Genomic DNA, 25,908 nt, shown 5'->3' with positions numbered 1-25,908 from the left:
AGGATCGGTGTAGAGACCTCAGCCTGTAGTTCTAGAACCTGTGGCTTGGGGAGTGTCACTTGGATGAACATAGGAAGTATCAATAAATGTGTCCTTAGGGAGAAGAGGCTCCTTCCTTAGGAATGCTGGACCTGCGGTAGGGGAGACATGAGGGAGAAGTAGGTGGGGGGAGAATGTATGAGAGCAGTGGCTTGCTACTGGGGCCCATTTTACCTTTGAAGAGAACATTTGGCAATGTCTGAGAGGCTGCCAAGAACAGGCAGGGGTGGAGTATGAGGTGGGTAGTGGCCAGGGATGCTGTTAAACATCTTCTATGGACTGGATGGCTTCCCGCCACAAAGCCATCTGGCCCAAATGTCCACGGTGCCGCGATTGAGAAACCTGGTACTGGCGCATAGGATGGCCCCATGGGCTGAACCACCTCTACAGAAAGTGAAGGGAAGTCCTGTGCCTCCTGTGTGGAGGGAGGGAGTGGGGATCCAGAGTGAAGGAGCATCGGACTTCCAGCCCTGGACAGAGCAGATGCTCTTCCCGGGCGACAGGCTCTCCAGGCTGGTGTTGTTTGGTGGCTTCCCACATTCCCAGAAGAAGGGGAAGGCCATGGTATCCTCAGGGCGGGTAGCTGAGAAACTCTTCGGGGCTGGGTGACCTTTGGCTATTCACATTCAATCCAGATCCTCCCAATGCACTCTCTGTGCACCCATCCAAGTACTTTCCACCAAATAGGTCAAAGCCGAACTAACTGCCCCTCGCCAGTGTCCCTGCTGTGCCCTAGCAAGCTCTCCTCCCAGCCCTTCCAATTATTATTATTATTTTGAGGTGGAGTCTTCCTCTGTCACCCAGGCTAGAGTGCAGTGGCATGATCTCAGCTCACTATAACCTCTGCCTCCCAGGTTTAAGCGATTCTGCCTCAGCCCCCTGAGTAACTGGGATTATAGGTGCACACCACTGCACCTGGCTAATTTTTTTTTTTTTTTTTCATTTTTAGTAGAGACAGGGTTTCACCATGTTGGCCATAGTTGGCCAGGCTGGTCTCGAACTCCTGACCTTAAGTGATGCGCCCGCCTGGGCCTCCCAAAGTGCTGGGATTACAGTCGTGAGTCACTGCGCCCGGCCCACTTCCACATTACATTGCTTATTTGCTTCTTGGCTGTTTCCCATTAGACTCCTCTTGGATGGCTGTGTTTTATTCATCCCTGTATCCCCAGTAACTGGCTTTGTCCACTGATGATGTATCAGGCACTATTTGTGGACAGAATGGACAGATGTATGATTTCGGTAGATATTGGCAATTAACATGTTTTTGTCTAAGCAGTTATTTTCCTTGTAAGAAACACTCCTTTCCCACTCTTTTTTTTTGAGATGGAGTTTTGCTCTTGTTGCCAAGGCAATGGTGGGATCTTGGCTCACCACAACCTCTACCTCCTGGGTTCAAGTGATTCTCCCACCTCAGCCTCCCGAGTAGCTGGGATTTCAAGCATGCGCCACCATGCTGGCTAATTTTGTATTTTTAGTAGAGACGGGATTTCTCCATGTTGGTCAGGCTAGTCTCGAACACTCGACCTTAGGGGATCCACCCACTTTGGCCTCCCAAAGTGCTGGGATTACAGGTGTGAGCCACTGCATCTGTCCTCCTTTCCCATTCTTTATGACCCTGGAAAGGATGATGGGATTTGGGCCAATTCATGTTCTTCTGTTGATAGAGGGCGGGTCTCTTTGCCACTCCCTTGGGAGCTACAAGGATACAGGTTCGGGCCTGTTGGCAACCATCTTTCCTAAATATGGAATAAATATACATGAAAATAAGGCCACATCCCAAGGAAAGCAGCACTGAGAGGTAGAGCAAAGACAGTACCTTGTGAACATCCTTTGTGCCTCTGGATCTGACCACCTCTGAAGCCAGTGCTGCCTTTGGATATCCTGGTTTTGCTTTGCTTTAGGGTTCTGTCACTTACCCCTGCAAGTCTCCTGATGAACACAGAGATGCTGCTTGGGGGCAGAAGCAAGCCTGTGTTCACCTTCTCCATCTTCATTGTAGCCTTCAACATAATAGATGTTTCCTAAACATTCCTGGGGTTAATAGTCAGTGGGGCAGATTCCTTCTGACCAAAGGCTCTAGTCTGAGAACAAAATCTGCATGTGTGTGGCTGAGTTAAGACCGGGATAAAGGATTGCTGAGGGAGTGGCCTGAGAATGGAAACAGCCGGAGAGCAGACTGAGAACCAAAGATTCCCAGTCACCTGGGAGGTGCCCGTTCCTGATCTGTGGTGTGGCCTCTCTAAGCCTCAGTTTTCACACCGTTTCACAGAGCAGCTGGGAAGTTCAAATAACATCATAACATCAATTAATTTGGGTGGAAGGTTTTTTTTTTTTTTGACAGAGTTTCACTCTGTCACCCAGGCTAGAGTGCAGTGACACAATCTCGGCTCACTGCAACCTCCGCCTCCCGGGTTCAAGCAATTCTCCTGCCTCAGCCTACCGAGTAGCTGGGACTACAGGCGTCCACTACCATGCCTGGCTAACTTTTGTATTTTTTGTAGAGATGGGGTTTCACCATATTGGCCAGGCTGGTCTCAAACTCCTGACCTTGTGATCCACCCGCCTCGGCCTCCCAGAGTGCTAGGATTACAGGCGTGAGCCACCGCGCCCAGCCATGGGTGGAAGGGTTTTATGAATGCATGAGTGTAAGGACATCCCTTTTACTGCCCCTGGAATTGGCTCAGTTCAGGGACAGGGATCATCTCCGGAAGAGTGGCTACCGGGTAGACTGTCCCTAAGGGGGTATAGGCCTTGCTGCTTCTGTCCTCCTCACCCTGGAGCCTTCTAGGAGAGCAAGGCCCTGGGGTTTTATCAGCGCTTGCAGTGAGGGCTTGGGATGGGTGGAGCTCTTTACTTTTTAACAGGTCAGGCTTCCCACTGAAGGCTGAGAATAAGAAAAGTGACAGTAGACATCCCCTGGAGGCAGGCTGAGAGTTTACAACAGCAACCCTGCCTGAAGGCAATATTATCTCCACTTCACGGGAGAGAAAACTGATGCTTTGGAGGTTAGATAAGGAGCCCAGGTTTAGCTAGAAAGGAGAGTGGTTGGAATTTAAAGTGAAGGACTTTGTTTGTTTTGCTTTTTTTTTTTTTAAATGTAAAGACAATAACCCCAACATTCCACTATTTTCCTTTCATAATAGCTTACCGTTTAATATGCATTTGTTAAAAGCTGGGTCCTTGCCAAGCACTTTACATGTTTTTGTTAGGCTTTCCAAACAATCCTGTACAGCAGATCTCTCTCTCTCTCTCTCTCTCTCTCTCTCTCTCTCTCTCTCTCTCTCTCTCTCTGTCTCTCTCTCTCTCTGTTAGGCTGGATCTTGGCTCACTGCAGTCTCCTCCCGGGTTCAATTGATTCTCCTGCCTCTGCCTCCAGAGTAGCTGAGACTATAGGTATGCGTCTCCATGCCCAGTTATTTTTTTTGCATTTTTGGTAGAGATGGGTTTTCACCTTGCCGGCTAGGCTGGTCTTGAGCTCCGGACCTTGTGATCCGCCCGCCTCAGCCTCCCAAAGTGCTGGGATTACAGGTGTGAGCCACCTGGCCGACTACAGCAGATGTTTTTATCCCTGTTTTACAAATGGGAAAGGTGAGGCTCAGGAAGGTAAGTCCAGGTGGAAATGGACCCAGTGGGCAAATGGTGGAGGCAGGCTCGCAGTCCAGTCTGGCTGGTCCTAGGACTGGTCTTCTTTGGAATCTTGTCCTTGGAACCGATTCCACGGACCTCTTTTAGGAGCCCAGGCCTCTCTTCGCTGTCTCTTGCTGCCCGGCGACTTCCCTAAATCCCTTTGAGGTGCTGTGCCCCACTCCAGTCAGATTTCGTGGGAAAGGCTGCCACCTTGTGGCCAAATGGCAAACCCACCATTTGCCGGGAGGAGGCGAGCGCTGGGGAGTGAGCGGCTTTGCGGAACAGCTGGGGCAGCCTTGCTTCGGAGGGCGGCGCGCAGCCACAGTGCCCGCTGCTGGGGGACGGCGTCTTACAGGCTGCCCAGCTGCGTCAGGGTGGAAGGCGGGGCTTGGGTGTGAGCGCGCTGAATCAGAACTTTCCTGGAAAGTCCCCGCTTGGGCTGCTCAGAGGATCACTGAAGTAAGCAGGTGAGGCTTCTCCTTAAACGTTCCTCTCGGGTGTTTCACCTGGGTGGTCGTGGAGGAGGGAGAGGCGAAGGAGAAGGAATGGTGCAGGCCCCGGAGAGACGGTCCTTGGCCAGGATCGTGTTCTCTTCCACCCTGCACAGACCCTGTCCCCAACCCAGCAAGTAACAGAACCTCGTCCTCACTTCCCAAATCTAACTGGTTTGAGGAGCACAAACCAGAGAGATTTGAGGCTCTGCTCTGACCGCCCCAGTCTGCTTCCTTCGAGCCCTCATCCTGACTGCTGCAGATTCTCCCGGGATCTGGCCCTTCTGCCCCTCTTTCCCACTTTGCAAACGGAAAGATTCCCTAATCGTGTTTCTCCCTATGGACAAGAGCCACACTGAGGTTCCTCATGACCTGGCAGGAAAATACTCAGCTTCTTCGCCTGACTCGTATTCCTGCCTCATTCCCTCGGACAAACCTCATCGCTCCCGTGCTCTTCCTGCTGAGCTCCAATCCCCTGCTCCTCATTCCTGGCTGCACGTGACTGCACGTGAAACTCACCTACCCTGGATCAGACCCTTCTTCCAGAGGTCCTGATCTAATTGGCCTGGTACCTGTGTCAAGAAAGCTCCCCAATGGTTCTAACCCTTAACACCCACCCCAGCCTCTCTGAACTTCTCACCTGTCTCTTTGCATCTTTCTTCTCCCTCCTGCTGCCCTCTCCTGCCTTGTCTGTCCAGCATTCTTTTACCTGCCAGTGCCCAACTCAAGGGCTTGTGGAAGCCAGGCACAGTAGCTCACTCCTGTAATCCCAGCACTTTGGGAGGCGAAGGCGGGTGGATCACCTGAAGTCAGGAGTTCAAGACCAGCCTGCCCAACATGGTGAAACCCCGTCTCTACTAAGAAATACAAATATTAGCCAGGTGTGGTGGTGTGCGCCTATAATCCCAGCTACTCGGGAGGCTGAGGCAGAAGAATCGCTTGAACCTGGGAGGTGCAGGTTGCAATGAGCCAGGATTGTGCCACTGAACTCCACCTGGGCGACAGAGCGAGATTCTGTCTCAAAAACAACAACAAAAACTTTCATACTCCTGTCCTCTGGATGCCACATGTTTGCTCATCACTTCTGTGCCAGCCCTGAGCCTATCGCACCCCAGTGACTGATTGGCTTGTGAATTTGTCTAACACGTTAGACTGTGTTTTATTTATCTTTGTCTTCCCAGCTTCTGACAGTGCCAGGGACAAAACTGTGCTTGGTGACTGTGAAAGTAGAACTCCTGAACAGATGTCCCTTGTTCGTATGGCCAGTCTTCACGTTGCTGAGACCCTCAACTCTCCAGATGTCACCCTTTCTGAAAAGCCCTTGAAGCCATGAACAAGGTCTGCATACTGAAAGTACTTGTTCAAGTCCCCCAGGCTCAGGAGAGGGGAGACAGCAGAGATTGCTCTTGAGGACATGAGATTTGAGGGAAGATCTTCCTCCATCTCCCCAGTCCCCACATATAAATCTCTCCCACTGTGAAAATTGTTATGCCTCAATTTCTACTCTTAGAAAAATCAGTATTTGGAAGAAACATTTTAAAATAATAAGAATGAGGCTGGGCATGGTGGTTCACACCTGTAATCCCCCAGCACTTTGGGAGGCCGAGATGGGCAGATCACTTGAGGTCAGGGGTTCAAGACCAGCCCGGCCAACATAGTGAAACCCCATCTCTACTAAAAATACAAAAAGTATTTGGGCATCCTGGCAGGCACCTATACTCTCAGCTACTTGGGAGGCTGAGGCAGGAGCATTACTTGAACGCAGGAGGTGGAGGTTGCAATGAGCTGAGATGGCACCACTGCACTCCAGCCTGAGGGACAAGAGAGAGACTCCGTCTCAAAAAAAAAAACAACAAAAACCCTAACATTTATTGAATACCACATATCCGTGATACAGGCAATATCTCATTTAATCATCAAAGCCATCCCCATCCCTGGCCCATGATGGACTACTATGTAAGTGAGAAACTTCTCTTCTGCTAACTTATATTGAGTTTGTCTCTTAATGCAGTGAATGATATTTACCCTAATTAGCACATGTAACCTTCCCAAGTTCCTATGTTCATTTAGTGAGTGGTAAAGTCAGGATTGCTTCCTCCGAGGTCTGACTTCAGAGTACACAATCTTCACTAACCCATAGGCTGTACCGCCTTTCCAGAATTCTGTATTAGTCTGTCCTGGTCATTCTAGGACTGGCCCAAGGAAAGGCGGCAGAGGATTTCTGCCCATATCTGTTTCCTCTCCCTTAGTATGTATTGTGTAGTGTGTTATAAGAGCCTGATCTGGGTGTTGCAGAAAATCCACAGATAATTCAAAGATGGTTAAACCAAAAGAGGAGAGTTTCAGGCCTGGGTGGCATTCTGGTGATACGGTTCCCTTTGTGAGACACTATGGGTCTACCTGTCCCCCCAGGAGGCTGGATGGGGCAGAGAAGCCACGGGCCGAGTGAGATCCCACAGCTTCTGGCCCGGCATGCACTCCATGTTGATGGGCCCTGCTGGCTGCATTTTCTCCAGGAGGATAAAACACAGTGGCCGGTCCCCATGAAGCTCCCACTAAACCGAGATCTGAGCCGTCCTCATGACCCATGGGAAGCTGTTCTGTGAGCTTTCTCCAAGTAGTCCTGACACCAGCCAGATTAACCAAGACAGGAAGCAGCTGGACCAAAGGACCCTAAAGACAGAGAAGCTGCCTCCTGCTTCCTGGCCTCCTCCTGAAGGGAAACAGCCCAAACTCAATGGCCCTGGGGAGATGCGGCTGTTCACACGTGCCTCCAGAGGGAAGTGCTCTGGGCCATTTTTGTTGCCAGCTTGCTTAACTAAGTCATCGCTGGCTCTGCTAGTAAGGCCAGGAACCTGGGTTCAAGCGGGCCAGCCCCGCCCCTCTCTTCCTTTCCTTCTACCTGAGGGTGATGGGACCTGTGTATGTACACCTGAGGGTGAGGAGGCCCCAGACTTCCCGGAAAGGGTTTGGAATTGGCCACAGCTGGGCTTGGGTCTGATTCCACCACTTACTTGCTGGGTGATGGTGGCCTTGGATTTCTCATCTCCAAAGTGAAAGAAACTAGGAGCTCATCTGGGGCATGTGTCCAGTCCATTTTTTAAAAGGTTGATGGCCTCCTTGGCTTCCTCCTTCATTTCACCTAGGTGACCACATCAGCTTCCCCTCCCTGTCCTCCACACTGCAGCCACTGCACTTTTTATTTATTTATTTATTATTTATTTTTTGAGACAGAGTCTTGCTCTGTCACCAGGCTGGAGTGCAGGGGCATGATCCCAGCTCACTGCAACCTCTGTCTCCCAGGTTCAAGCAATTCCCCTGCCTCAGCCTCCTGAGTAGCTGAGACTACAGGCGCACGCCAACACACCTGTCTAATTTTTTGTATTTTAGTAGAGATGGGGTTTCACCACGGCCAGGATGATCTCGATCTCCTGAACTCATGATTTGCCCACCTCGGCCTCCCAAAGGGCTGGGATTACAGGCGTGAGCCATTGTGCCCGGCCACAGGCCTTTTTATGAAATTAAAATTTACAGTTTTCTGTTGCTTTTAATGTTGCCTCTTCTGTGCTCCGGCCTAGCCACCCACACCTCTGCGTCCTTGAACCCACGCTGCTCCTCCGCCATGGTCCCTCGGCCTTGGCTGCTCCCTGGGTCTGGAACGTGTTTCCTTCTCTTCATTTGCTTAACTCTGACTTAACCTTCAGAACCCAGCAACTTCTGTGACACCTTCAGTCTGGGCCACCTCCCCAGTCATGTGATTCCACAGCTTTATAAATCTATGTTCTTTGCCACTTACTGCCCTGTCGTTCTGTCGTTTTCATTTCTTTTTTTTTTTTGAGACAGAGTCTCTGTCGCACAGGCTGGAGTGCAGTGGTATGATCTCGGCTCACTGCAACCTCTACCTCCTGGGTTCAAGCAATTCTCCTGCCTCAGCCTCCCGAGTAGCTGAGATTACAGGCATGTGCCACCGTGACCAGCTAATTTTTGTATTTTTAGTAGAGACGGGGTTTCATCATGTTGGCCAGGATGGTCTTGAACTCTTGACCTCAAGTGATCTGCCTGCGTTAGTCTCCCAAAGTGCTGGGATTACAGGCATGTGCCACTGTGCCTGGCCCATTTTCACTTCTTGATGACATGCTTTTCCTGCTGTGTGTCCACTCCTGCTCATAGTTTCGTGAGGCAAGGGCCTATGGGTGTGTAATCACCTCTCTTGCCCAGAACTTAGCCCAGGACCTGGAATGAGGCAAGCTCTCAAGAAAATGTCATTGAATGAATGAAAGGTGAGGATGAACTAAAATATTGCATGCAGAGCCCTTAGCACTGTGCCTCACACCAAGTAAGCACCAATAAATATCAGCAATTAATGATAGTAGTATTCTAACTTTAGGAGTGATGTAAAACAAAAACTATTGAAACCAGCAGTGCTCTTCTTATTGGGTTGTCCCAAGTATCCAAGGTTCGGGGTAAGTTGATGTTGTCTGGAAAGAAATATGAAACACACACACACACACACACACACACACACACACACACACGTCTTCGAATGTGGTGAATGTTCCTCTTTAATTTCTGCGAGCATCTCTCAGAACTAACGTGTGGTTGCAGGGAGGAGCCTGAATGTTCCAGGAGGGCTGGAGGGATCCATCCATGCTTGAGCAGGCTCTGAGGGTCCTCACTGGCCACCCACACCACATGCAGACTGTCCACCTCTGCTCCATGCAGAGAAGGGGCTGCAAATGCAGGCAGAGTTAATTCTAGAATTGGGGAGCACTAAGATATCTCTAACAAAAGCTCCTCCAGGCCGGAATGGTGGCTCATGCCTATAATCCCTGCACTTTGGGAGGCTGAGGTGGGTGGGTCACCTGAGGTCAGGAGTTCGAGACCAGCTGGGCAACATGGTGAAACCCTGTCTCTACTAAAAATACAAAAGTGGCTCACCCCAGTAATCCCAGCACTTTGGGAGGCCGAGGCAGGTGGATTACCTGAGGTTGGGAGTTCAAGACCAGCCTGACCAACATGGAGAAACCCCACCTCTACTAAAAATACAAAATTAGCTGGGTGTGGTGACCCGTGCCTGTAATCCCAGCTACTCGGGAGGCTGAGGCAGGAGAATTGCTTGAACCCAGGAGGCAGAGGTTGCAGTGAGCTGAGATTGCACCATTGCACTGTAGCCTGGCCGACAAGAGCGAGACTCCCATCTCAAAAATAAAAAATAAAATGTGTTCAAAATACCAAAATACCAGCTCAGCCTCCACACCTTTGGGCAGCTCCTCTTTTTTTTCCAGTAACGCTGTTTCCTCATCTCAAAGCATTTCCACACAAGACCAGTGTCCACAGGAGTCTTAGAGACTTTATTTATGTATAAACAATTTAAACACTTTGCCATAAATTATCTTTGCCTGTCCCTAGTCTTTGCTTAGCAGCAAATTAAAATTAATATAAAAACTCGATGAACAATTCATACATGTATATTACAAAAAAGTTCCTGTACCAAAGTTCTTATTAGACTTTTTTTGTTTTTTTTTTTTAATTTTTAAATTTTTTTTTGTTTTTATTTTTATTTTTTAAATTTTCTCTCCTCGTGGTGACTGTCATGTGATTGTCTCAGTTTCTGGACCAAACAAACACACTAATAATTTTAAATCTGAAACAGTGATTGTGCCTTTCGGCTCATGTATGTACAGGGTGATCGGAAGTGGTACCTGTTAGCAAAAGTGTCACGATGCAGCACCTCTACCGAAACTGATACCCACGAACTACGGAATCTAAACAGACTACACCCTGTAACTGCGTATTACTGTCCACAATGGAATCTCCAAAGACAAAAGAGTATGAAATTTATCTGTAGTGATTATAGCCACCATTTTGAATTAAATTTTACACTCTGCGCTCAAATAAATTAGCTCAGGCCAGACTTAGTTGGGACCTGAGAGTTAAGTGCTGGATGGTATTATTTCGCTTTGATTTTTGATAGGAATTCCTTTCTTTCCTTCGTGTTTTTTTTTCTTTAAAAAGTATTTCCAGTGCTCGCTCCTCCTCTTTTATCCCCCCCTCCCAGGCGCTACACATGAATCACCCCCAAAGTCGTGTTCTCAATGCACCTGTATTTGCTTAAACGAAAATGTCGGAAGTATCTGTCCCACAGGCAGTCCGAGTGGTTTGTCCCGCAGCTGGTCTGGTGATGCTGGCCCTCGCGGATGTCTACGTGTCGCTCACGTGTGAATGAGTGAGGTAATTGGATATGAGGCCTTCTTTCTCATCTTCGTTTCTTTGTTTTTTGGTCCGTGTGTTTGTTTTGTTTTTGTTTGTTTTCTTCTTTGCTTTTTCGGACACTTTGCGTCTCTTTTCTGCGTAGACCCAGAACAAGTGGGTCATATTTTAGGGGAACTTGGAACATTGTGTGTGTCTGTTCATTCATTCACTTGTTTCGTTTTCCTCGGAATTTTCAGCCGGGCTTTAGTCTACTTCAGGATGAGGGACTTCCAGCTTGGACAGTAGCATTTGAACTCAAAAAATGTGAGCTTTCTTGCCACTTGGTCTCCTAAAGCAGCCCAGCCTCAGTGCCCCTGTTAGGTCTTCATCTCCTTAGGAGAGGAGATAACAGTTACTCCTGCTGAGCCATTCAGACAAGGAATGGCAGCAGATTATTTTGTTACCTCTTTCCCATCTCATTCTGTCTTAAAAACTGGATGTTGCTGCTACTGTCTGCAAGCTCTGGGTATTGCTCCACGGGAAGCACGTAATACCCTTCGTACCCTTGCACGCGCCCAGTGCTCAGGAGCTGCTGCTTCTCGCCCTCAGTCCACAGGCGGCTCCCCTCTCTCCCGTCCCTGGCTTTCTGCTGCTCCTTGGCCCAGGCCGTGCCCAGGGCCCTCTGTCTCGCCTGGTCTAGGACGCGGGCCTTCTCTTCGTCCAGGGTGTCGGGAGTGAGGCCATAGCGGATGCTGAGCAGCAGTGTGGAGTACTGGAACTCAACGTTGGTGAACCTTCGAGTCCTGCCATTGACCAGCAGCGTGGGCTGCGACACGGTCACGTTCACCCCGCTCTCCAGCACCTTGCGGCCGATGGTGGTGCCCAGTGTGACCAGGTCGCCGTCGGCAGAGCCAATCTTCACAAAGTAGTGGGTGTCCTTGCCCTCGATGCTGTAATGCATCTTGTCCAGGTAGTAGGCGTTGTTCAGCACAGATGCCACCTTGCGGCTGTCCTCGCTGGCGATGCTGGACACGCCCGTGGTCACCCGCCCTTCTTTGATGGCGAACATGATACCTTTGCCAATGATGGGCGTGGTGGTGGCAAACCAGTGGCCCGCCTTCTCCCGGATGCTGGAGTGGAGCTTTTTAGTAATGACCTGCCCTTCCAGAGCCATGAAGGCCTGATTATGTCTCTCCGTTGTCTGTTGGACACCTGTAATGAGCTGTGGGGATGAGAAAACAGAGAAGGCTGAGAAGATGAAGTGGGCTTTTTTTTTTTTACTCAAAAAGAAAAAAAAAAAAAAAGTCATAAAGAAAAGAGAAAGGCTTGGAACTCTCCTGGAAGAACTAGTGTCAGTTCTGTCCAGACCTGAACTGATAGAGTCCTACCTTTTGGAACTATGGACGGCTGGTTGATTACCGGTGCTCTGATGATGTGACCTGTCCACCTTGTAACTGCCACTAACTAAAAAAAATGGTGAAGGAGGTTCACCCCTTGCTGGCATCGGCACTTACTGGGTCACGCCACCACTCGGGAAGAGCCCCATTCTGCACTCTGATGGTGAGCAGCTGCCTTGCCTGCTTCAGACCCAGGAATATCCTGGTGCAAAGGGCAGGGTGCTGATTTGAACAGCCATGAACCCCACCACCATAACCTAGACTTCTAGGAGGCCAATGACTCGGATATTCATGAACTTCCTTGGGTTAAGACCTTGCCACTCAAAGTATAGCCAGCAGCAGAGGAATCACTGGGCCCTGTCCTGTTCAAAAAGCAGAATCTCAGGACTTACTCCAGAACTACTGAGTCAGAGGCTGCGTGTGAACAAGATGCCCTGGGTGATATGCGTGCCTATGAACATCTGAGAAGCACCAGGCTGAGAGATTCAGGCTTCAAGGGCCAGAGGGAATATCCCTCGGCTTTGAGGCAGTTGCTTTGGATCCTCGCCCTGGTTCTGCAGGGGATGAAATCACCATTATCTCCTTGGCCTTGAGTTCTCCACTCGCAAATTACAACTTGTCTCAATTGGTGGTCGGGGGACAGGCTGGGATAATGGGGGAGGCTGCGTTTGGGAGGTAACGGCACTTAGATAAATGAGAGAAATGATGGCTATTCATCCACTGAGTGGTCCCCAAGAGGCAGGACTGAGCGAACGCTGTTCTCAATTACCCAGCAGCTCCTCCTTGCCTCTCTATAGTTACACAATCTGGACAATTATTCAGAGCAGCTGAGACCTTTCAGACTTTGATAGTGCTGAGCGCCGGTTCTGTAGCAGGGGTTATCTGAACCCCTCCCATCTGATTGTAGCAGAGGTCTCAGCTGCACCCAGATGGAAACTGACCACCCCTCAGTCATCACAGAAAGACCCAAGCACAAATTATGTTCTGAAAACTCAATCTGTATACGTTTGGCCATAAAGCGCAGAGGTTTTATGTGGGGCATAAAAATGTTCTTTAATGGGACAGAAACTGCAAACCACCAAACCACAGTTTTATGACGTCCCATAAAAGCCAAAAGGGTTATGATCTTATAGGCAGTGCAGATGGCAGGTTGCTGCTAGATTTCTCTGTGCTGTTGTTAATCAAGGAGTGACTCAAGGGTATTCTACTGAACAGATAATGATACCACAATTAAGGCCGTAATCCAGGTTGGGAAGAAATATGTGCTGTGCCAGACAGGTGACAGCACTGACATTCACTTTCCTGGGAAGTCTCAATGTGTCCTGCACCTTTTATACCCAGCTCCAAGGTTTTCCTGCACTGACATGCCCTCAGCTCCCATGAGGTTCTGTTTGCAAAAGGGAATGATGACAATCATTTGGATTCTTGGCAGGAACCTGTGCTTACCTGTCCGTTCTCACTTGCTTGACTCTCTGATAATTCATAGGGAGGAGGCACGAAATACATTTTGGCTCTTGGGAAGCCGGGAATGATGTTGCTAAGCTGAAATCCAAACATCACAAGCCAGCTTTTCACATCTACGGTGGAAACAAAAATAAGGGTTTCTGAAATTATGATGGATGGAGAGCAACAGCGGAGCTTGGAGAGAGAACAAAATAAAATGGGTGGTTGTGTGTAGGGTCCAAAGGGGAGGGAGGAAGAGCTTGTGAATATCTCCTGGGTCCAGACCCAGGGCTTCCATACATGGGTTTTAGGAAGTTTTTCCAAACTTGGTCAGTTGATAACCACCATGTGCTGGTGATTAAGAAGGCCCGTGCTGGAGCGAGATAGGTCTAGCTTCAAATCATCTGGCTCTGTCACCTTGGGCAAGTCCTAACCCCTCTCTGAGCCTCAGGCTCCTCAGATATGAATTGGATAATAATTGTGTCAGTCTCATTGGGTTGTTATGAAGATGAAAGAAGAAAATCCACGTAAAAGGCTTTTTCACAGCGCCTGGCACATGGACAATAAATATCAACTCCTATTTAGCAAGTATTAAAGGGAGCATCTATCACAGGCCACGCAAGTGTGTTTAGAAGCTAGAGATACAAGGATGGACTGGAGGAATAAGTGATGATTATTTGTCGTACAGGCCTTTTGGCTCACCATGGAAAGCGGTTTCCAAAAGATGGACACATACAGAAAACAGAGTCCTCTGGATCCTGAGACCCCTTTCTCCAGCCTTCCTACTTTTCTTTCTTTCTTTTTATTTTTAAGAGACAGTCTCGCTCTGTTGCCCAGGCTGGAGTGCAGTCATGCGATCTTGGCTTACTGCAACCTCTGCCTCCCAGGTTCAAGCGATTCTCCTGCTCAGTCTGAGTATCTGGGATTACAGGCGCGTGCCACCATGCCCGGCTAATTTTGTATTTTTAGTAGAGATGGGGGGGTGGTTTCTTTATGTTGGTCAGCTTGGTCTTGAACTCCCAACTTTAGGTGATCCACCCATCTTGGCCTCCCAAAGTGCTGGGATTATAGGCTTGAGCCACTGTGCCCAGCCAGCCTTCCTACTTTTTTTTTGAGACAGAGTCTCGCTCTGTCACCCAGATGGGGGTGCAGTGGTGCGATCTTGGCTCACTGCAACCTCTGCCTCCCAGGTTCAAGCGATTTTCCTGTCTCAGCCTCCAGAGTAGCTGGGATTGCAGGCACACACCACCATGCCTGGCTAATTTTGTAGTTTTAGTAGAGACAGGGTTTCTCCATGTTGATCAGGCGACTCTCAAACTCCTGAACTCACGTGATCCACCTGCCTCAGCCTTCCAAATTGCTGGGATTACAGGCATGAGCCACTGCGCCTGGCCAGCCTTCCTACTCTTTAAAGAGAAACCAAAAGAGGGCACTGCCTGCTCAGAGTAAGACCACCCGCCAGAGGTCAACATCAAGTTCTTGCATTGGGAATCATGCCACCTGCCCCAAGTGTCTTGACCTCTGCTGAATGGTCCAGGTCCTTAGAATAAGACTCCTTCCACACTGATCAATAGAGAGTCCTGGATGTCTGTGCCTTGAAACACTCACATCTTCACCAACACCACTGGCCTAGAGTCTGGCAGGATGAACCTCCTTATGCTTCTTATCTCTCTTTATAATGGGCATACCCCAAATCATGCCCAACACCCTCCAACCCCTTCCTTTCCTACCCCAGCTTCATCTCTCCTCCCTAGTTCCCTAAATACTTCCAATGGGCCCTCTGCAATTCACATTTGTCTCAGAAGCCACGCCTCCCCCCAACCCCCCACTATGTCTTCAATCTCGTTTCCTTTTTTTTAAATGAATATATAATTTTATTTTATTATTATTATTATTATTATTTTTTAATTGTACTTTGGGCTCTGGGGTACATGTTTGGTTCCTTTCCCTTTTTACTCTTACTGAAACTCTCTCTGCTAAGATCACTGGTCTCCCTGCTTATTCACCTACAATCATTGGACCCGGGGGCACAAGTGTGCCTGTAATGCAGGAGGCACTCACTTGCATTTCTCAAAGCTTTTAGCTTCTGCGCCACTGTCATTCCCTCCATCTCTTTTCCTGAATTAATGCTTAGTGATTTCATTATACAGGCAGTTGCTCCTTCCAACATTCTGGCCTCTTATTTCCTTGACCTCCTCTCCTTGGATGGTCTTTTCCCCACTCACTCTCGTGTTCATACTCTGGATCCTGTCATTACCAATCATTTTCATCCCTCCATCATCTCAGTTTCATGCATATCGCCCTCTGACCACTGCGTACCCCTTCTTGTAACCGGACACCCTAATCCTTTAATCTCTCCCCACCCAACCCCCTGGACCTCCAATCCATCCCAAACTCCTTTCCCCATCCCTCACCTTCCTAGTTTTTCTTCTCTCCTTATCTAGTGCACAGTCACTGGCATCATTCCCTTGGTGATATTCTCAGATCCCTCGCCCCTTTCTCACCTCCCCACACCTGCTTGGTGAAATCACGATGTTGGTTACATCCAAGTCTTTTCCAAGACTTTGCCTATTCCGTGTTTGCACTTGTGCAGCTGAATGTGGCTGGAGAAAAAAATCATAACCATGCTGACCCATGTCACTTTAAATTCCTCAGCAGGAATGTAAAAGCATGCCTCCCTGCTGCCTGGTGATCTTACTAAGTTCCTTTACTCCATTCAGCTGTCCCCTCATCTTCCTGGACGATTTTATTCCTTTTTATCTCCTAAAACCCCCAATACCTGCTTCTCATTCCTCCCAGTAGCAGCTGATCTTGTCTCCTATTCTGAGATTACTAATGCAGCCAGAGAACCATTTTCCTAAACTCCCATCACATTTGCTGATGGTGATATGGCTACCAGCACTTGTACTCATATTCCCTGCTTTTCCCTCTTACTCTAGATGAGCTGTGCAAGTTCAATCCTCCTGCTGTGTACCTGGTCACACTCTTTCTTGACAACTCAGGGACATCACGCCAGCAATTATCTCTCTCATCCCACTTCACTGATTTGCTCTTTCTTCCAGTAGATCAACCCCCTCAGCATACAGACATGTGCTAAATGTTTAAAAATTTCCCTTCTTACCTCGACCACCCATTTCTTTTTTTTTCTTTTTTCCTTTCTTTCTTTTTTTTTTTTTTTTTTTGAGACAGAGTCTTGCTCTGTTGCCCAGGCTGAAGTGCAGTAGCACTATCTTGGCTCACTGCAACCTCTGCCTTCTGGGTTCAAGAGATTCTCCTGCCTCAGCCTCCACAGTAGCTGGGATTACAGGCGCCTGCCGCCACACCTGGCTAATTTTGTATTTTTAGCAGAGATGGGGTTTCACAACATTGGTCAGGCTGGTCTCGAACTCCTGATCTTGTAATTTGCCCGCCTTGGCCTTCCAAAGTGCTGGGGTTACAGGTGTGAGCCACTGCGCCCAGCCCCTGACCACCCATTTCTAATTCCTTTTTGCAAAAACTCCTCAAAAGCAAACTAATTTTCTGTTCTCATTTTCTCTCATTCTTCTCCTTTGTATCAGGCTTTTGCCTCCACGACGTCCCTGAAACTACCCTTGTCAAGGTCGTGTGTGACCTTTGTTTGCCAAGCCCGATGTTGCTCTTGGTTCTCATCCTGTTTGGCCTATCAGAAGTGTTTGACAAGGGGGAACTCTCCTGCCTTGCTTTTTTCTTTGCTTTCTGGACAGTACATTCTCTTGTTTTTGCTTCTCCCACATAAGTCACTGCCCTCTGGTTCCTCTTCATCTCCTTGATCTCTTAATGTTGGGATGCCCCAGACTCAGTCAGTCCATGAGCTTCTTCCTCAACTGTCTCCACTCAGCAGTCATGGTGATCTTAGCCAGGCTTAGACACCAAATGTCATCTACATGCAGATGCTGTCTCCAGAATTCGTATTTCCAGTCTGGACCTCTTCCTGAACTCTGAACTTTTACAGCTAATTACATTTCAAATTTAACATGTCCAGAACTGAACTCCTGATCTTCCTCCCCAAACCTGCCCCACCCACAGTCTTCTCCATCTTGGGTAATGATAACCCCATCCTTCCAGCTGTCATCCTTGACTCCTATCTTTTTTCCACCCCCACATCTAATCCATTAGTAAATAGTTTTCTTTTCTTTTCTTCTTTTTTTTTGAGATGGAGTCTTGCTCTGTCACCCAGGCTGGAGTGCAGTGGCATGATCTTGGCTCACTGCAACCTCCACCTCCCAGGGTCAAGAGATTTTTGTACCTCTGCCTCCCGAGTAGCTGTGATTACAGGAGCATGCCACTATGCCTGGCTCATTTTTAATTATTAGTAGTGGAGATGGGGTTTTGCCATGTTACCCAGGCTGGTCTTGAACTCCTAACCTCAGGTGATCTGCCCACCTTGGCCTCCCAAAGTGCTGGGATTACAGTTGTGAGCCACTGTGTCTGGCCTAATAGTTTACTTTTTTTAAAAATATAAAATTCACATAAAATTCACCATTTGAAAGTGCACAATTCAGTGGTTTCCAATACATTCACAAAGTTATGCAGCCATCATTGCTAATTTCAGAACATTTTCATTACCCCCCAAAACCCCTCAAGCCCATTAGTAGTCACTCTGCATTACTCCTCCCACAAGCTGCTTTCTGTCTGCATGGATTTACCTGTTCTGGACCATTTGATATGAACGCAATCATACCATACGTGGCCTTTGTGTCTGGCTTCTTTCACTTAGCATGGTGTTTTTAAGGTTCACCCATGTTGGAGCATGCAGTATGTTTTGTTTATCCATTCACCAGTTGATGGATATTTGGGTTGTTTCCACTTTTTTACTCTTAAGAATAATGCTGCTATACACATTCCTGTACAAATTTTTGTTTGAAAGCCTGTCTTCTGTTTTCTCGTGTGTATGCCTAGGTGTGGAATTGTCAGGTCATGCAGCTAAATTCTTTACTTTTACTTTTATAACAGATCCAGAGTATGCGTCTGCATACTGATTTAAAAAAACCTCACCTTTTCCATTTAGGTAAATCCATTTAAAAAAAAATGTTATGTCACTACCATGGATGGGAAAGCAGGCTTACTTGGTGTAAACAGAAAATAACTGTAAAATTAAAACAAAGGAAACAAGTCATGCAATTAAATTAGAGCCCTCAATTTTGCTACCTGCTACTGAGGGAGACTTAGACCTGCTCTCTCCGTGGAAAAGGGAGATTAGAAGTGTTAATGAGACTGGCGCAGTGGCTCACGCTTGCAATCCCAGCACTTAGGAGGCCGAGGTGATCACCTTAGGTCAGGAGTTTGAGACAAGCCTGATCAATATGGTGAAGCCTCGTCTCTACTAAAACTCCAAAAAAATTAGCTGGGCGTGGTGGCAGGTGCCTGGACTCCCAAAAACTTGGGACGCTGAGAAAGGAGAATTGCTTGAACCTGGGAGGTGGAGCTTGCAGTGAGCCGAGATCATGCCACTGCACTCCAGCCTGGGCGACAGAGTGAGACTCTGTCTCAAAAAAAAAAAATAAAATAAAATAAAAAAAAGTGTTAATTAGGTGTTAAATACATACAAGCATCAAGTGAGATTTTCTCCTTGACTGAACTGGAAGAATTAAGAGAGTATTGAAAAGGGATTACGTCTCCCTATCTGTGTTTTGGTGTTATTTAATATTTCATCTGAATGCCACATCAAGTCATCCCATCTTTCACCAGAGATAGAGGATATGTGAGGACTTTCAAGAAAAGCAAGAGAAGTCCTTGTCCTTCTTTCTTTCTCTCTCTCTCTTTCTTTCTCTTTTTCTTTCTTTCTTTCTCTCTCTTTCTTTCCTTTCTTTCTTTCTCTCTCTCTCTCTTTCTTTCCTTTCTTTCTCTCTCTCTCTCTCTCTCTCTCTCTCTCTCTTTCTTCTTTTTTTTGACAGTATCTCACTCTGCCACCCTGGCTGGAGTACAGTGTTGCGATCTCACTGCAATCTCCACCTCCCATGTTCAAGCACTGGGATTACAGGCATAGGCAACCACACCCAGCTGAGAAGTCCTTGTCTTTGAAAGAGTCTCCCCAACAGGATCTTTTTCCTCCAGGGGTCTCTGTCTCCCTAGCTCAGGACCCCTCAGTGAGGAGGCGAAAGTGATGTTAACAGCCCTCTTGCCTTTGTGACCAGAAATTTCAATGGCCATTCCCATGAACAGCAATGGCTTATGTCCTAGTTCTTAAAGTACTTCTTCTTCCTACGTCCTCTTCCTTTTCTTTCTCTTCCTCTTCCTCCCTTTCTTCCTCCCTTTCTTCCTCTTCCTCTCCCTTCCCTTTCCCTCCTTCTTCTTCTTTAAAGTTTCTAACATGGCTGATTTCTGAGTCTCAATCCCTTTGGAAATGTTTATTCAAGTGACTCCTCCACGCTGTGGAAGGCACTTCTGGAACAACACAACACCCTCCTCCTTTAGAAGTAATTGGTGTTATCTGGGAACAGCGTCCCTAAACAGTCTGTCCAGAGGGAATTGCTTGGGCAGGAGCTGGCACTGCAGCACCATCTAGTAGCTCATGACTCTCTTCTCACGTTCTTCACAATGGGTGATCATCCACCGCCAAAGCACATTCTCCCTCTGAACACACTGTCAGCGCGGCATCTTCAGGTGTTAAGTGCAAATATGAGAAGAGGGTAATGTGAGAAGGAGGCTGTGTCTTCCTTCTCACTTAGATAAATTGAACTCCATAACATCTGACTTTAAGCTACAGTGTGCCTGGGGTTCCTAAGCCAAAGAGCCACGAGGGAGAAAGGGATGGGGGAAAATACGCATCATTATGGACCACATCCAGGAGGGTCACTGAACTCAAATTGTATCTGGGGCTCCCAGTTTGCTAAAGCAATGCCATTCAGAGCAGGGTTGGAATCTATTTCAGGTGGATCTGGAGACTGTTCTCCACATACCCCAGAAAATAATGCAAAGGTAGCGTCCTCACTCTTCATTCCCCAAGTCCATAGCTGCTTATAAATAACAAGTGTATTTATTAGCCTTTGCTCTGTGCTAGGCACTTTACATGCCATGATGGATTTAGTTTTCAAAACCCCATAAGGCAAGTGCTGTTATTATCACTATTTTGCCAGTGAAGAAACTGTGACTCTCAAGGGTTAAGATGTTTGTCCAAGTCACACAGCAAGTGATTGGCTAGGTCAGAAGTGGTGCCTTTTTTTTTTTTTTGAGACCGAGTTTTGCTCTTGTTGCCCAGGCTGGAGTGCAATGGTGTGATCTCAGCTCATTGCAACCTCGGCCTCCGCCTCTCAGGTTCAAGCGATTCTCCTGCCTTACCCTCCTGAGTAGCTGGGATAACAGGCACCTACCACCATGCCCAGCTAATTTTTTGTATTATTAGTAGAGACAGGGTTTTACCATGTTGGCCAGGCTGATCTCGAACTCCTGACCTTAGGTGATCCACCTGCCTCAGCCTCCCAAAGTGCTGGGATTACAGGTGTGAGCCACTGTGGCCAGCCAAGAAGTAGCTACTTGAGATGGACTCAGGTTGTAATGTCAGAGAGAACTGGGCTCAGAATAGTGCAGAGCTGAGGCAAGGGTGTAGACCTCAGTGTGTCCAAGACAGAAGAGTTTGCTGGGATGCTAAAATTGGAAAGTCCAGGGTACTGCAGGTTTTTGGGAGGTAGTCTCCCAGTCTGTTTTTTTTTTTTTTTTCTTTTTTGAGACAGGGTCTCACTCTGTTGCCCTGGCTGGAGTGCCATGACATGATCACGGCTCACTGCAACCTCAGTCTTATGGGCTCAAGCAATTCTTCTGCCTCAGCCTCCTGAGTAGCTGGGACCACAGGTGTGCATTGCCATGCCTGGCTAATTTTTAAAATTTTGATAGAGATGGGATCTCTCTATATTGCCCAGGCTGGTCTCAAACTCCTAGACTCAAGTGATACTTTTGCCTTGGCCTCCCAAAGTGCTGGGATTACAGGCATGAGCCACCATGCCTAGCCCATTCTTTCTTTCTTTTTTTTTTTTTGAGACGGAGTTTCGCTCTTGTTACCCAGGCTGGAGTGCAATGGCACAATCTCGGCTCACGGCAACCTCCGCCTCCTGGGTTCAAGCAATTCTCCCGCCTCAGCCTCCTGAGTAACTGGGATTACAGGCACGCGCCACCATGCCCAGCTAATTTTTTTTTTTTTGTATTTTTAGTAGAGACGGGGTTTCATCATGTTGACCAGGATGGTCTCGATCTCTTGACCTCGTGATCCACCCACCTCGGCCTCCCAAAGTGCTGGGATTACAGGCTTGAGCCACCGCGCCCGGTCTCCATTCTTTCTTTTACACTCTTTATTCTCATATCTTTTCATTACAGATATATCAATCATCAATAAATATCCTTAAAAAGTAACTGTTCAAAGGGTGCTGCTTTGGAGCCTGTGAGTGAGAAGGAACCACTTCTTGCCCACTCCTGGAGGCTAAGTTGTGTTCCTGCCCAGATGTCTCTGACCTCCTACCATTCAATACTCTGCGTTGCTTTCCTTTGTCCTCGCATTCTTGGGCAGAACAGACCTTTCTCTGCCTTCAGAAGCTGCCACTTGCATTCAGAGAGCTCTATTTCCAAACAACCACCATTCTTTTTTTTTTTGTTTTTTTGAGACGGAGTTTCGCTCTTGTTACCCAGGCTGGAGTGCAATGGTGTGATCTTGGCTCACCGAAACCTCTGCCTCCTGGGTTCAGGCAATTCTCCTGCCTCAGCCTCCTGAGTAGCTGGGATTACAGGCACCCGCCACCATGCCCAGCTAATTTTTTGTATTTTTAGTAGAGACGGGGTTTCACCATGTTGACCAGGATGGTCTCGATCTCTTGACCTCGTGATCCACCCGCCTCGGCCTCCCACAGTGCTGGGATTACAGGTGCGAGCCACCGCGCCCGGCCACAACCACCATTCTTTTGCTCCTTCTGGGTACTGGAGAGAAAAGGTTCTGTTCTTTGTGTTCCTCCCGACAACATCTTAATTACCTTTCCTGCTTAAATTGTGAGCAGCGAGTTCAGCCACTCTGCTAGTCTCCTAAGTGGCAAATTAAGACTAATTTAGACGGGGTTTACAGATGAGCCAACATGTGAACAGCGGAGAATGATTTGGTGTTCTCTGCTAAGATCCCTGCTCCCAGGTCACTGCAGGGGTGTGGGCTGTGCCTGGTCTGGCTCCTTCTCTCCCTCAGCTCCCACTGAAGACTTCCACCCTGTGCATGCCACTTCTCTGACACCACCCTTTATTTTAGACTCTCTAATGGTTTCTGGATTCAATTTTGTTGGACTTAGTTCAACTTGATTTGATTCCCATTTATTGAGTCTCCACAAAGCACCGGAATGAGAAAAGCAGTCTTGCTATTCAGAAAACCCTGCTAATTATTTTTTGCCTTTTCTGGAGAGCCAGGTAAGCAGCTGAGGGGGTCAGTGAGGCTGACTCTGCCCTGTGAAATGATTTCATGTGGGTCTTGGCAGCAGGACATGTCTGCTCAGCCTACTCTGCCGGTTTCTCTTTACTGCCTCTCTGGATGATTCATTCCTAAGGTGTCTGATACCAACCAGGCTTCTAGGAAGGACATTCTTTGTGGGACACGATTCTCTCCTATGGCTAAGATAGACCTGGTCAGCCTTCCCATTCACACTGTTTCCTGTCTCTGGTACACTCCTCCTGTCTCCCTGCAATTCATAAATGTCTGGCCAACACTACCTGCTCAGAAAGGCTGTCTGTGATCCCCTCCATAAAGGAGACACTTTCCATCACTCTCCGTGCCCTTATTCTATTTTATTCATCTTTTTTCTTTTTTTGAGATGGAGTCTTGCTCTTGTTTGCCCAGGATGGAGTGCAACGGCACAATCTCAGCTCACTGCAATCTTCACCTCCTAGATTCAAGCCATTCTCCTGCCTCAGCCTCCTAAGTAGAGTAGCTGGGATTATAGGCATGTGCTACCACACCCAGCTAATTTTTTGTATTTTTAGAGATGAGGTTTCTCCATGTTGGTCAGGCTGGTATCAAACTCCCAACCTTAGGTGATCCGCCTGGCTTGGCCTCCCAAAGTGGTGGGATTACAGGTGTGAGCTACCACACCTGACCTATTTCATTCATCTTTATATCACTTATCATTACCTCATATTAATACTATATGTGTATGTTTTCCTGGGATTTATTTTAATTTGAAGCTGTAGTGATTTTGGGGTCAAAAGTCATATTGAGCATGGGGTAGGCGGGGAAGCCCTGGCAGGGCCTCTGATGAGGCAGGAGGGTTTACAGATGTTAGCCTACATAGCTTGGCCATAGCTCCTGGGCTCCAAAGGTCCCAGCTGCTTCTGGTGTTCGGGGATTCTGGTTCAACTTCAAAAGTTCCAGGGCTTATCAGTGAAGCACAGCATAGCCACATTTGATCTTTAGAGTTGTTTATTTCTGCAGCATGGGGCGTAGAGGGCAGCACTGTGCTCCAGGTAGCTGCTGCTTTTCCGTTCCTGCCTTGGGGATGGACAAGCGGCCCCAGTAACCTCAGTGTTGATGGCTCCTTGGCCCATGGCCAAGAACTGTGAGTTTTTTGGAACTTGTGGGGCCTGGCCTTGGGTCCTCATTATTGTTTCCCTACACAAAGCAAAACAGGTGAGATGACCCTAGACTGCTTGCTGAAAGTTAGCCCTTTGGGATCCTGGTCTCTGGATCTCTCTCTCTCTCTCCCCTCTCTCTACCTACTTTCCATAGGATCGATCGATCCATCCATTCATCCATCCATCCATCCTCCCTCCCAACTGTCTACCCATCCATCCACCCATCCATCTATTCTCCCACCTATTCATCAATTTATCCATCCATCCATCCATCCATCCATCCATCCATCCACTCAGCCATCCATCCACTCAGCCATCCAGCCATCCTGATTTCCTTGCTTATTTCTCTGAGGACAGGGACTTTATCTTGTTTCCCATTGTGTCACTAGTGTGTAGTGCATGTTAGATACTGTACAAATATTTGTTGAATGGGTGAATGGATGGATGGAGAGAGACTCATTTCACCAATTTTTCTTTTCTTTTCTTTTTGTGAGATGGGGTCTCACTCTGTGCCCAGGCTGCAGTACAGTGGCATGATCATAGCTCACTCTAGCCTCCAACTCCTGGGCTCAAGAGATTCTCCCTGCTTAGCCCCCTAGGTAGTTTGGACTATAGGCATGTGCCACCACGTGCAGCTAACTCATCTCACCAGTTTCTCACTTATCACAGAGAAGTAGCCCATCTGCCTTTCTTGGCCCTTCCTTTCATGCCATTCTCCAAACTTCTTACGTCTTTATGGCATTTATTCATAGCCTTCCTTCAGCCTTAAGCTCACTTCTGCCAGCCAAGCTCCCATGAATGCTTCAGGCCCATTTTGACATGGGTCCTTTTGTATTATGCCGATCCTGAAAATCTGAATTAATCTGCATGCACACACACAAGCACAACCCTTGAGAGAAGGGTATTTGTCTTGTTCACCATTGAATCCCCAGAATCTAGCACAGTGCCACTTTATAAATGTGTTTTGATAAATAACTGAACAGACACCTATATGGCAGCAACGGCTGAATTCTGCTTGGCGTTATTGATGGTTATTTGTATATGTCTCTCACCAGTGAGCCTCTGGAGGTCAGGAACTGGGTTATAGTCATCTCGGTACTTATGCTCACTCATTGCTTCACTAGTAATGACAATCTTAATAATATGAGCAGATACCATTTCATGAACATCCGCTCTTTACTTGCCAGGCACTAGACTTCACCTACATGAGTTCATTTACTTTTTTTTTTTTGAGACAGAGTTTTGCTCTTGGCTCTTGTTGCCCAGGCTGGCGTGCAGTGGTGCAATCTCAGCTCATTGCAACCTCTGCTTCTTGGGTTCAAGCGATTCTCCTGACTCAGCCTCCTGAGTGGGATTATAGGTGTTTGCCACCATGCCCAGCTAATTTTTTGCATTTTTAGTAGAGATGGGGTTTCATCATATTGGCCAGGCTAGTCTCGAACACCTCAGGTAATCCACCCACTTTGGCCTCTTAAAGTGCTGTGATTAGAGGCGTTAACTACTACACCTGGCCTTTTTAAAACAATTTTTTGTTTGTTTGTTTGTTTGAGACAGGGTCTGGCTCTGCCACCCAGGCTGGATGGAGTGCAGTGGCATGATCTCAGCAAATTGCATCCTCCACTTCCCAAGTTCAAGTGATTCTCCTGGCTCAGTCTCCTGAGTAGCTGGAGCTACAGGTATGCACCACCACATCTGGCTAATTTTTGCATTCTTAGCAGAGATGGGGTTTCACCATCTTGGCCAGGCTTGTCTTGAGCTCCTGACCTTAAGGGATCTGTCTGCCTCAGCCTCCCAAGGTGCTGAGTTAATTTACTTGTCATGATCACTCTGTGGGATGGTTTTATCAAGTGCCTTTTATAATGAAGGAAACTATTGTTCAGAGAAATTGGACAACTAGCCCAAGGTCTTTTGGCTGATAAATAGAAGAGGGAGAATTTGAGCTAGGTATTTCTGACACCAGAGCCCTATTCTCTCTCTGCTTCTTACTGCTTTCTTCTGTTGGGGTAGGAAGGGCTCTTATAAAGTTATTTCAACTGACTGGACTTGAAAGTGGTTGGGACATCTTTAAACAGCCCTCATGACTTCTCTGCACTGCCGTCTCTACTTTTCTAGACTCAGTACTGCTGCCAACTGCACTGCCTGGGCTGTACAGCCCACGGGCTTCTCCTACC

At 47.8% G+C, this 25,908-nt stretch overlaps 1 protein-coding gene across 38 annotated transcripts in view; it reads right to left on the bottom strand.

Moving 5' to 3' along the window:
• Positions 1 to 10,121: 10,121 nt before the first annotated feature.
• Positions 10,122 to 25,908, bottom strand: part of TENM2 (teneurin transmembrane protein 2) — a 3,966,312-nt gene continuing 3,950,525 nt past the window's right edge. For 37 of the 38 annotated variants that reach the window (XM_078359011.1, XM_078359016.1, XM_054252473.2 and 34 more), the window contains 2 exons: positions 13,193 to 13,323; positions 10,122 to 11,571 (listed from right to left, as the gene is read on the bottom strand). In XM_078359011.1, coding sequence (XP_078215137.1) covers positions 10,810 to 11,571; positions 13,193 to 13,323 — 893 coding nt within the window. In that variant the 3' untranslated portion in view covers positions 10,122 to 10,809. Of the gene's footprint in view, positions 11,572 to 13,192; positions 13,324 to 18,967; positions 23,775 to 25,908 lie in introns of those variants that run through there. The other variant, XM_035292098.3, reaches the window with a different exon arrangement.

This window comes from Callithrix jacchus, chromosome 2 (assembly GCF_049354715.1).
Source record: "Callithrix jacchus isolate 240 chromosome 2, calJac240_pri, whole genome shotgun sequence".
Taxonomy (NCBI): domain Eukaryota; kingdom Metazoa; phylum Chordata; class Mammalia; order Primates; family Cebidae; genus Callithrix; species Callithrix jacchus.
Note: the sequence above shows the minus strand (reverse complement) of the source record. Positions and strands in the feature narration are given on the sequence as shown.